The sequence below is a fragment of the Brassica napus genome, chromosome C7, assembly GCF_020379485.1.
Source record: "Brassica napus cultivar Da-Ae chromosome C7, Da-Ae, whole genome shotgun sequence".
NCBI classification, from domain to species: domain Eukaryota; kingdom Viridiplantae; phylum Streptophyta; class Magnoliopsida; order Brassicales; family Brassicaceae; genus Brassica; species Brassica napus.
In genome coordinates, this window is record NC_063450.1 from 32391312 (window position 1) to 32404442 (window position 13131).

The window sequence follows — 13131 nt, forward strand, 5'->3', positions numbered from 1 at the left end:
TTAATATTTTTTTTGTTTCGTAGAATTACATATATCTGAATTTTTTGGTTTGAATAAAAAATGGATAACGAATTAAATCAAAATTTACGGATATTTTTCCGAGTCCTAAATGTAACTATGGATCCCCCACAAGTTCATTGAATGTTGATTCAAGATCTAATTAATAACATGACTTTCCTCTACTATTGTCAAAACCGAAAACTATTTATGATAGTTATATTATGTTTGAAGATAATGATTTAAAATTTTGGTTCACTTTTCTACATTTTTATTCTGAATTTTTTTTAATTAAAAAATTAATGATTAAGTGATTAAATGATTATTTGTTTTATTTTTATAAATTACAATTTCTTAAACGAATTAAAACAAAATTAGAAAGCAAATCAATTCAACTAAACCGACAATAGACCAAACCAAACTAAACCAAACCAAACACAAACTAATTTCAGTTGGTTTTAGTATAAGTTTTTTGGAATCAAATAAACCAAACCGAACCTGAATTCAAAACGAAATGCCCATTATATAGCATTTTATATATAACCACTGTATTTCTAAAATTCATTCATATGGATATATGTTACTCCTTTTCTTTTTCTTCTTTTTGCTATAATATAGGAGGGGTTGCTTTATTAAATTTGGAATTATTATAGACAACCAAATTTCTGAAACATTAAAAAGTAAGTAAATTTAGTAATAGGGAGTTTCTTTTATTGGAAATGTGACTTCCACTCCACTGATCAGAAAGCAAATACACCAAATATACTTGTTCTCTGTCTCCATCATTATGCTTTCTAAGAAAAACAAAGGAAAAGATAATAGCATTGGAAACTTCCACTGCTCCACTTATAATTGGTCAAGAGATAAGCTTTGACCTAAAAAGTATAGTTTAAGTAATCATAGAACGAATTTAGAATGCATTATTCATATTTTTATTTCGCATAAACGTAAAGTTAAGTAATTAAACACAACTTCAGAACGGTAAAGAGATTTAAACATAATACAATACTACTCTATTAACAAAGAAATCTTTTTTTTCTTAGCAACTAACAAAGAAATCACTATATCTTTTTCAGCTTTATAACCAAAAATGCATTGCTTGCCAAAATAACCGACGACATGAATTATGTGCGTTTAAAATTATTAAAAGTATCTATTTTTTTTGTGCAACTATTAAAAGTATCTTTTATTTCTTTTTATCGCTGTTTTCTTTTTATTCTCTACATTTTTCCTTTTCTTCTGAAAGCAACTCTCGCGCAGTTTCAATATGTTTCCATGTTTTGAAAATAATTCAAATAAAAAGTTATCTATTAAAAAAGATTTATATCAGACCAAAAATTACAAAACACGCATAATCAAAAACTTCACTTTGGTGCATGACCCACCAACCAAATGAATATTATTTTAATGCAAAATTCCTTTCTAATCTCGTGTGCATCTTTTTATCTCAATAAGAATGAGTTGAATACTTAAATAAAAAAGAAAACAATTAAGTTTTCGTAAGTCAAAGGCAAGTAATGTTATACAATAATGATGTTATAGAAATTAGGTATTAGGTATATCACATCCAGACCAGAAGGCCGCTGAAGTGCTCTTGATTAATGTCTTAAAAGCCAGCTTACTGTATGTACATGCGTTACATTAAATTAACCGCAAACCAGAAGAATAAAAGTCAACAAGTCGTTGAACATGGTTAGGGGCAATCTAGTATTTTTCCAGAACTTGAGATAAATGATGTTCTAGTTGAACAAAGATATAGGTTTAGTTGAGCGAACATGGTTAGTGCGTCAGTTTCTCGAGCTGTTGTTTTTTGACCTGTAAAGTCTCCAGCCACAGTCAACCTGTGGAATTCATGATCATCAAAGCATATTAAATGTTGGGGAAAAGGTAACCTTCTAAACTACTCAGAGACTTTCCATCCTTCACATCCTGACAGTCAGAGCAACACAGCTGAATAGGGGTGGGCGAGTACTTGTTTTTTAACGTATACATGATACTTAACTTGCCTTGCCTTGAACGAGTAATGAATTTTTTGACTTGTACTTGACTTGTCGAAAACGAGTACTTGTCCAAAAATATGTTACTTGCAATTTACTTGCCTTGTTCGAGTACTTACTACTTACGAGTACTTATTAATTATTTGGATATATTTCCAAAATTTTAAAAATTACTTGATAGATAATAATCTATGAGAGAAAATTATGAAAGTTTGTTTTATTTACTCGACTTGTTAAAAAAATGAGAGTTATTATAAATAAAATATTTGCACCTAATATAAAAAGAAGAAGAAACTTAATACATATATTTCGATATGAAAGTATTTTTTACTTCTTACAACAACGAAATATCTGTTTAGGGCTTTGGTTTATATTGTTTCATTATCATTTTGTCAGTCGTAAAACAAGTAACGAGTAATATCAAGACGAGTCGTAACTTTTTGGTGATACTTGTTACTTGCCTTATACTTGCAAGTAGCAAAACTTAATGATTTGATACTTGCCTTGGCAACGACGAGTAATTGAAAAAACGAGGCGAGTACGGATCAAGTAGAATTCCTTTTGACCGCATTATATTACTGATAATAACAACTAATTACTAGGGGCAGGAGGTGGCGGCTCTGGTATCACAAATGATGGAATGGTAGTTGAATCTTTACCATATAAAACTCCGACCGACTGAGCTATAGCTGACACGGTTGGAGGTAAAGAGGGTAGTTCAGGTGATTTTGCAGCGGGAACAGTTATAACACTCCGTAACCAATGAGGTAGGCTGTTCTCTAAAGTCTGAAGAGCTACAGAGCCGTGACGTCTTGCCCCATCGGATTGGAGAGATTCAACTCTCGGTTTGGATTAAAAAGAGATGGATTAACTGAAGATCTTCCCAAGAACACATTGTTGCTTGAATCAAGCATTGGAGGTAACGGCATATCTAGAAACAAAGGTAGTTTCCCGTGCTTAATGGCATCACGTTTCTCGATCGTTATCTGTGCGTTTAAGGAGCTCGAACTATCCAAACCCAAAGAACCTAAGTTTCCCATTCCAAGAGAGTTGAGTGGAAAAGGTTTCTCAAAGGGAATATTTGCCGATCGTTCAGATGGTCCAGCAGAAGGATCCCCGTAAAAGGTTGTCGCTGCACGGATTTACCACAGGAGAAAAAGGCTCACTTGGTAAACCCAAGTGATCACACGGCTCAAATAACGGAAGGGTAGATGCTCGATTCATTATACCTTGCGGAAGTGGGATCCGTCAACCGATTCGACCTAGTTTTAAATTTAAACTAGGAGTTACCCCACTCTATTTCGATTTTCAGATGTTAACTATATAGTTATTCTCTTCGACGTTGTATTCTGAACAACAACAAATTGTGAATTCTATGTTTGTGTGAATACATATTTCTTTAGAAAAAAATAGAAAACTATACATTTTTCAGATATATGTTTGATATAGTTTTCCCTTTTTTATATTGTATATTTACTTATTATTTATTTTTTCTTATATTATAGGACAATTTTCTCAAATAGATCTTTTAATTTTTTATCACAAAAATAGCCTTCAATAAGAGAAATGACCAAAATAGCATATTTTATTTTGAAAATTTAATTTTAATTTTTTAATTTTTAAAATTTGAAACCCTATCCTCAAAACCCTATCCCTTAACTATAAACCACAAGTATGTATTTTTACTCTTTAATAAGACTTATTTTGGGTCATTTTTCTCATTTAAAACTATTTTTGTTACAAAAACTTAAAAATGACCATGTTAGAAATTTTCTCTATATTGTATATTTATTTATTCTAATTTTCTTGCTTTTATATCAAATGGTAATATTACGATATATGTTATTTCTGTTTCTTGTATTGTATATTTGTTTATTATTTATTTAACTATACATTTTCCATTTAACTATATATTTTTTAGATAGATGTTTAATTTAGTTTTTTCATTTTTATATTATATATTTACTTACTGTTTATATTTTCTTATTTTTATATTTACTTATTCTAAATTTCTTGCTTTTATATCAATGATAATATTACGATATATATCTAATGTAACATTTTTATTTCTTATATATTATATTTACTTATTATTTATTTTTTCTTATATTTTATATTCACTTATTATAATATGTAACATTTCTATTTCTTATATTGTATATTTACTTATTACTTATTTCTTTTAAATAATAAAAATGTAAAACAATACATTTTTCAGATAAATGTTTAATGTAGTTTTTGCATTTCTTATATTGTATATTTACTTATTCTATTTTTTTTTTTGCTTCTATATCAAATGGTAATATAATTTATAGATGTTTAATGTAATATTTATTTTTCTTATATTGTATATTTACTTATTATTTATTTTAATGTACGTTTTTCAGATGTCTATTTTATTTTTCCTTATATAGTATATTTACTTATTTTAATATTTCGATAGATGTTTAATATAAGATTTTTATTTCTTCTATTGTATATTTACTTATTGTTATTTTACTATACATTTTTTCAGAGAGATGTTTAATTTAATTTTTTTCAGTTCTTAATTGTATTTTACCTATTGTTTATTTTTTATATTGTATATTTTTTATTCTATTTTTTTACTTTTATATCAAATGATAATACCGTGATAGATGTTTCATGTAATATTTATATTTCTTATATTGTATTCTTGTTTTTTTATTGTATATTTACTTATAAAAATATTTGAAAGTAATCAAAATGTAAAACTCTACATTTTTCAAATAGATGTTTAATGTAGTTGTTTTGTTTCTTATATTGTATATTTATCTTTTTATTGTATATTTACTTATTTAACTATTTTATTTTATATCAAATTGTAATATTACGATATATGTTTAATGTAATATTTTTATTTCTTATATCATATATTTAATTATTATTTATTTTATTGTAGATTTTTTAGATAGATGCCTAATGTATTTTTTTTTTGTATTTCTTGTATTGTATATTAACTTATTATTTATTTTTTTATATTTTTTATTATAATAGATGTTTAATCTAATATTTTTATGTTGTATATTTACTTATTATTTATTTAACTATACATTTTTCATATATATGTTTAATTTAGTTTTTCCATTTTCTATATTGTATATTTACTTATTGTTTATATTTCTTATTTTGTATATTTATTTATTCTAATTTTCTTGCTTTTATATCAATGATAATATTACAATATATATTTAATGTAATATTTTTATTTTTTATATACTATATTTACGTATTATTTATTTTTTCTTATAGTTTATATTTATTTATTTTAATATTAATATAAATTTATAATATAAGATTTATATTTTTTATATTTTATATATAGTTGTTATTTATTTTACTATACATTTTTTAGAGAGGTGTTTAATTTAGTTTTTTCATTTCTTAATTGTATATTTTCTTATTCTAATTTTTTTGCTTTTATATCAAATGATAATATTATGATATATGTTTAATGTAATATTTCTATTTCTTATATTGTATATTTACTTATTATTATTTTTCCTTATATTGTATATTTACTTATTATTGTTTAATGTAATATTTCTATTTCTTATATTGTATATTTACTTTGACCAAAAAAATATTGTACATTTACTTATTATTTATTTTTTCTTATATGTATATTTATTTTTTATTATTTTTTTAGTAATGGCACATGTTATCTTTTAGAAGAATCTCTTTTCGTTGATGTGGACGCTCTATGGAGCCTCAAAAAATTCATTTTATTAGTATATATTTTATTTTAAATTTAGGAACATATATATATATATATATAACTCTAAAATTATTTTTATAAACTTTATATCGTTGTTAAAATCTAAAAATGAAGATAAAATAAAAAAATTTAAAAATAATATCAAAATGTAATGAAAATAATATATATATATAAACAATGTCGTCTTTTTAAAAGTTTAAATAGACTTAAATTTATGGAGTTGCTAATTGTTATTGTTAATTTCTTTATGTTTCATTATGTCTGATTTTTGTTCGTAAAAGATTTGGTTTGTCATGATATGTCTGATGTTGTCACATATAATTTAAGGAAGAGTTCCTCGAAGTGATTTTGAAGGACAACAATATGGTTTTAAAAAGTCACATACAAAAATTTATTGAAAATATCGGAAATATTTTGACTTTAGTCAAGTACAAATCAATATTTTTGGAACTGATAACTCTATTAACATCCAAAACCGAATTTTTTTTGGGTTCATTCGGCTCTTTAACTTGTAACTAAACCTTAATCAAATCCGACTACACCCGAGCCAAATCTAACCCAAACTTTTATAATATCCGAATGAAGCTGATATTTATGAACTCGAAAAACCGAAACTCAAAGGAACCTGAAGCAAAACCCGATTGTGGAGTCCTACTCTAAACATATAATCCTTCAACCCAGAACAAAAAAAATCATTTTATTTTCTAGCACATAAAAATTAATCTACGACTCAGACAAATAAGATGCATCAACATTCGAAGATTATAAAAAAAAAACAAGTTGATTAAGTTAGAGTGTAGAACAGTTTTCCTTACAAAAATTAAACACATTCTTAGTTTTCATCGAATAAATTATTATTTCTCCAGGCACCTCAAAGGAGCACTCCAAGTCGTGTTCTGCACATGCTTTGACAACGACATATACTTTCTCCAATCATCAAGAATAAGATTCAGATCCTGAATCTTCTTCTCCAAACCAAGGCAACAATTACCATGCATTGTGCAAACCAAGTTTATGTCTTTGCTAGGTTCACAAAACCCACAAATGTAGACCGTATCAAAGAATTTAATCTTGACGCCAATCTTAGATATCAAAGGGTCGTTCTTGATCCTGTTGAACACATCTTGATCGTGTAACCATGAATAATTCTGACGAGATTTGTACCAGAATTTGTAAAACTCAATGCTTCGATTGTTTGATCTCACGTATACGAAACCTCCGTTGGCCCAGTTGTCAAAACTGGTAGGGTTTCCAAAATACTTATCACACGCCATTTGAAAGTCTCCATCTGGATATAGTCGGGGAAATGGATCTCTAAGCCACATTACATCAGTGTCCTATATATATATATATATATATATAGTTAAGTGATTAGCTCAGATTAATAACAATGTAAAAGCATACTGACCCTTTGACCATTATGCTATTTTTTTATGCAACATATTACTAATTATAGCAATTGATTCTGTATATATCTTGAACAAAATCAACAGAGGGATGAAGAATTAAGATCATAGTTTGATACCGTGAATATGAAGTTAAAACCCATTTCGAGAACTTGAATAAGCAGCTCGATTCTGCGCCACATCATGTTGACATAATCAGGAGTGTTGTAAGCTTTATCCCCAGAGAAATCAGTGTTCGTGGTTTTAAGGTAATAGCAATTAGAATGAAGTTGTGTGCATCGTTCAAACGCCTTGGGATCCAAACAAACCACTACCACATGTTTCAGAAGCTTTTGTGTTCCTTGTCCAATACGAAAACTCTCTAAGAAGAGATCAAATATGGATTTTGGTTCTGCCCAAGCTTGATTCAGTGTCGTTATAATCACTGTATTGTTCTCATTCGACGCATTCTCCAAAATCTTCCTTAAAGCGATATCTGGTTTTATCTGAAAAACAAGTAAAGCAGATGGAAGCCAAGTTACAAAAAAAAAACAAGTAAAGCAGATGGACTATTTTTAGAAGACAAAGAATTTTGAGAATATGAAACTGAAAATTTTTAGGCGTTACAAAGTCTTTTAATATTTTAATTTATTATAGGGTGCTAAGATTTTTCGATTTTAATTTTGGTTGCCAACTTAATTCATTAATAGACAAGAAGATCATCATACAAAGGATTACAATATATGTGTGCTTTAGAATAGAAAATTCACTAAAAATAATTCAGCTACACACATAAAAAGGTTACTCAACTATACTCTCAAGTCTTACCCACTACTAGCAACGTTGAATCATACAGGAAATTATACAGATGAAGCCTACTAAATCAACTAAGCTAGTTAAAAAGACATTCAAGGGCTATAATTCAAATATAATAGCTCCTCTAAATCTAAACAAGTATATCGATCAAAACAACTGGATTCCACATGTGCAAATGGGTTCAAAATAAGGTAGACTCAAATTTATTAGTTAAAAAATGAGATAAGACAGATACACAGAAGACTAAGGGGCAAAATATTTGAATCAGATCTGAATGCTGATGAGAGCTTACCGTTTCTGGAGATGGAGAAGCGAGTAGAAAGGTGAGATTGTTGAAAGAAAGTCGTTGCAGAGGATACGCTGTTTTGTATAAAAACAGACATGAAGCCGTCAAAACAAGAAACAGAATCAAGATTCTTATTATTTCTTTTTGTCCGATCGCAAATCCTGTATCCAGAAATTTCCTGCGAGAAGAAGATGAAGAGGAGGAAGATGAAGAGGAGGAAGACGAATTCATATTTTTTGTTGGACTTCTTATTCTTCTTCGTTTTTGTGGCTTCTTGTAATAACACCCTAAGGTAAAAAGTCGTCATTGGTATACTTGTTACAGAAACGTGCATTATATATTAAGGCGTTTGTAATATATTGTATACTAAAAGCTAATACAAGTTGTAGTAGAATATTCCATTGTTTATGGATCTTGAACAATAGTTGATTTTTCTTTAATGTTTTCGTTAGTTTTCAAACTGAATGAAATGGTTTCTTATATTACCAGGACGACAAAGAAAATGTTAACCTTCTAAGCACATTTTAGCATGACACCAAAAAAAAAATTGATGTTTATATGTTGCTTTGTGATGTAAGCAATCTAGACCAAAGAGGTGAGAGTTGGAGAAATGTAAATAATTTTTTTCAAATCCATGGAACAATCCGAATCTCTTTTTAATCGCATCTTCCACATTGTGCGAGAAGTGGAACATGCATGTTACTTCTGCATCTATAAAAGTTTTTAAGTTTCTTTTTTTTTTGTAAAAGGCTTTCATATTTAAATTGCAATGCTGAAAATAAAGTTACAAGGCTATGAATTTGACATCATAGAGTTCAAAGTAAAGCTTGTGAAAGAAAGATGATTGAAAAATCATATGGAGCTAGAGAATTACAGCATAAATCTCTAAGCATTTGAAAAAATTGAGAGAGGGATTAGCTCACTAAATAACTTTAGTGTTGGTCTCCGTGACGACCTCTGCCTCGGCAGTCCCGGCTTTTGCGACCTCTTACTGTTTGCCACTGCATATCTTGGACCTTCTGAGATGGTTTCAGCTCTCTTCCATGTCGTGATCGTTGGGCCATTTCAAATTCATTAAAATAACCTGTGCAATCACCTGTGAAAGGAGTAAAAGACAAACCTCCGGAATATGGTGGAATATCACTTGAAACTTCGGGTGGGGGCGTTAAAAAAACACTCCATGTGGCTGGAAGATCTTCCAAAGTAGTTGTATGGTCTGTATTAAGCGGAGCATTTTCAGACAAGGCTGAATTGCTAGAAGGAGTGGCTGTTGCTGTTGTTGTTGCTTTAAAGATGGTGGCTGGAGTAGATGGTTCTGACTCGGTAGCTGTAGGGAGGATCTCAAAAAAGGATGAAGGTGAAGAGGCTAGCTAGTACTTGGCCATCAGATACTGATGTAGACTTTAGAGTAGCAACTGATGTAGTAGGTAATGCTTCTATGGCTTGAATGACTGTGGTCGAGACTAAAGTGGATGGGACATGGACTGAACCAATATTCACAGTAGGTGAGGGAGCCATTAAAGTAGGAACATGTTCTGTGACTGATGCAGCGGAAACAACATGAGTTCCTGTGATGGACGCTACTGCAGCAACTGGAGTTCTTGTGACTGACGCAACGGCAGCAACTGGAGGAGAGACTGTTGGAATAATGGCTGAATCAGTCCTTGCCACAGTAACAGAAGCAGAAATACTCATATCATCTGTAGCAACTTCAGGGACAAAAACAGAAGGGTAAACACTTGCAGAAGCAAGCGAAGCTCCTATTTGATCATTAGACGGATGACTCGAGTTCCTAGGCTGAGCAGATTTTTGCAGACATCTTGAGTCTTTATGGCCTAAGTGTCCACACTTACCACACTTTGTTGGGATCCATGAATACTTTACATCAACCAATGATATAGTACCCCTTTTGTCATTCAAAGTGATCTTCTGCGGGAATTGCTTGTCCAATTCAACTTCCACCAAGATTTTTGCCTCACCCATGAGAGTAGGGTCAAGTCTGGGCTTATTTGTCAGCATTAGAGCTCCCAGGGCAGAGGCAATTCGGCTTATTCCTGGATTAGAGTATAACCTACTGGGGATATTTTTTAGAGTTACCCAAACTGGAATAGTGGAAATCTCTGGAAGAGATAATGAAGCTGCAGGACTCCAAGGAGCTACAAACATCAAGCAGTCATCCACATGTCATAATCCCCTCTGAAGAATCCAAGAACGTGTAGATACATCTGGAATGTGGAATAAAAAAGAAGAATCACCTAGTTTCCTAGAAAGGATTCTGCATTTCTTACCCCAAATCCTATTAACTACAGCATGAACAAGCCCACCTGACGGAATAGAACAGCGATGAAACTGGCCAATAATATACTCTTTCTGATTTTCAGGACCATGAAGCAGAAGTTTGCTCGGAATTGTTACCATTGGAGTACCATCTTCCAAGTATGTGGGAGATGTTGTTTTGTAGAGGTTCCTAGCAGATGGGTTCATCTTCTCAGCCCAAGGGAATCAAAGATTTCCATCTTTCTTTACTTCAGGAGTAGGCAATTTTAAATTTCCAAATCGCTTGTTAAAGTGCTTACATATTTTGTTAGGAACATGTTACTTCCCCATCCTCAATCTTAGCCATATGCATTTACAGCTCAATAACCAGACATTTGAGTTTAGCTCATTCATATTATATATATGTACAAGTCCATGTGAACTTCCATAAGCATATTGTTTGTTTTTGGGCACGTATTCAAGCCGGCATATATTTGTTTTAGCTTCTTTTTCTAAAAGTCACCCAAATATTTGTGTTGAGAAAGTTTCAGATCAGGTTGACGCAGTCGATGATCCACTGGAATCTTTGTGTTGTATTATCACATCACAATAATTTATGTTATTCTCTGAGGTTTCTATTAGCTTGGTGACATGTTAAGTTGTGTAGTTGGTGGCGTCATAGGCAGATTTAGAAGACAAAATATTAAATGGATATTGTTATTGATAAAAAGGCACCAGAGACTCAGGATGCACAATGTCACAATCTAATTATTTGAATATTTATACGGGCTGGACCATAATAATTGACACATTATCCGTTTCCTTTTAAGTTTTCTTTTTTGTATTTTGGTTGGTCCATATATAAATATTTAGAACGTTATAATAATTTATATGATTTAAAGATACATCTAAAATGATTGTCATCAATATATAACTGAAACTAGGTGATTGTCTGCGAATTCGCGGATATAAGTATTGTATGAAAATATATATTATGTATACAATGTCATATAATTTGATACATTAAAAATATAATTTTTAATTTCAAATAATTTGAAAAACTATCGTAAATTTTCTACAAATTTGATGTAAAAATAAATGATGAATATTTAGTAATAACAAATGCTTGTGGAATTATATATGTAATTATCACATTAACTTCACTAACACATATTATGCATCTTCTTCGGTTTCTTCTTATTTTTTGCCAAATATTTTTTTTTCTCTAAATAGTAATACAAAACATACAATCAATAAACCAAAAATCCCTTAGAATTCTTTGCAATCATAACATTATCTTATTCAGTATATTATTTGACTTAAATGCAAAACATTTTTTAAACCAAAGTTCTCACATGTTCCATTAAATATAATCCGTCCAATCTTCAAAACCTAATTATTTATAAAGTATAATGGACATTATAAGAGATTAATAATTATTATAGAAACAACTATATTTTTATATGCATATGAAATCATTATATAGATTTCTATATATATTTTTCTATTCATTTTTATGTAGTATATAAATATAAAATAATTGATCAAACATTATTACACTTTCTATAACTTTGAAAATTAACTACCTTTAATTATTATTTGTACTATCATTTCGGTTATTTGGCAAGTGATAATAATTAGTTTTACACTTATCTTTTATTTTAGATCTAATAAAAATAATTTAAAATTATAAAAAGTTTCGTTCATTATATTATTTAGTTTATAAATATAAAAAATAATTGATCAAACCTTATTATTTTTTATAAAATTTCAACAATTAGTTCCATAAATCATTATTTGTAATATAATTTAGATTATTTGGAAAGTGATATTAATTGGTTCTAGATTTATTTTTATTTTAAATCTAATCTAAAATAAATAAAATTAAAATTTATCGACCAAGCAAATCATAACAAATTTTTTAAGACTTCACATATGATCGGCATGTAAGTAAAAATTACTTAAGTGACTTCTCGTTTAATATATAGGAGAATTTTTAGTTTTTATAAAATTTTTATAATCTCATATAAATCATTTAAATTAAGATAAAATAAATTTGTAAGCCATGATAGATAGTTTTGTAAATATTTTAATTTTTATAAATGACATATAAGATGTATATGGACACTATAAGACATAAATAATTATTATAATTCCTTATATACGAATATAATGTTTTATATAAGAAAATCAAATCATTATATCGATTTCTATAAATTGTGTTCTACTGATTATTTTATGTAGTATATAAATATAAAAAGAATTAATAAAAAAATATTACACTTTCTATAATTATGGAAAATTAATTACCTTAAATTATTATTTGTAATATCATTTACACTATTTGGTAAGTGATATTAATTAGTTCTAGACGTATTTTTTTTATTTTAGATCTAATTAAAATAATATCATTTACACTATTTGGTAAGTGATATTAATTACTTCTAGACTTATTTTTTTTATTTTAGATCTAATTAAAATAATTAAAAATTTAATATCTTTCAACTAAATTATAACAATTTTTTAAACTATTTCTTTGATTGACACCTAAGCAAAATAAGCAAAAGTCAATTAAATGACTTCTCGTCCCTTTTTTATTATTTGAGGTGCATTATTAACATTAAACCTTGCTCTCATGTGTGATTAACAACTTTGCCA

At 28.7% G+C, this 13131-nt stretch overlaps 2 protein-coding genes across 2 annotated transcripts; both read right to left on the minus strand.

Annotated features, from left to right (window-relative positions):
• Window positions 1-6469: 6469 nt before the first annotated feature.
• LOC106391205 (uncharacterized protein At4g15970-like) lies at window positions 6470-8591 on the minus strand. The gene is made up of 3 exons (XM_013831809.3): window positions 8224-8591; window positions 7256-7621; window positions 6470-7067 (listed from the first exon to the last, which is right to left on the minus strand). Exons 1-3 carry the CDS (start codon window positions 8446-8448, stop codon window positions 6585-6587), a joined length of 1074 nt encoding a protein of 357 aa, XP_013687263.1. The 5' UTR covers window positions 8449-8591; the 3' UTR covers window positions 6470-6584.
• Window positions 8592-8822: 231 nt separating this feature from the next.
• On the minus strand, window positions 8823-12161 carry LOC125589814. Its single transcript, XM_048762338.1, has 2 exons — window positions 10542-12161; window positions 8823-10442 (listed from the first exon to the last, which is right to left on the minus strand). Exon 2 carries the CDS (start codon window positions 10381-10383, stop codon window positions 9559-9561), a length of 825 nt encoding a protein of 274 aa, XP_048618295.1. The 5' UTR covers window positions 10384-10442; window positions 10542-12161; the 3' UTR covers window positions 8823-9558.
• Between the last annotated feature and the right edge of the window lie 970 nt (window positions 12162-13131).

Coding starts and splice junctions, on each gene's coding strand:
- LOC106391205 (XM_013831809.3), bottom strand. CDS start 8,448: ATGAATTCGTCTTCCTCCTCTTCATCTTCCTCCTCTTCATCTTCTTCT. Junction 7,622..8,223: donor CTTCTCCATCTCCAGAAACG/GTAAGCTCTCAT, acceptor CTTGTTTTTCAG/ATAAAACCAGATATCGCTTT. Junction 7,068..7,255: donor GTTTTAACTTCATATTCACG/GTATCAAACTAT, acceptor ATATATATATAG/GACACTGATGTAATGTGGCT.
- LOC125589814 (XM_048762338.1), bottom strand. CDS start 10,383: ATGTTTGTAGCTCCTTGGAGTCCTGCAGCTTCATTATCTCTTCCAGAG.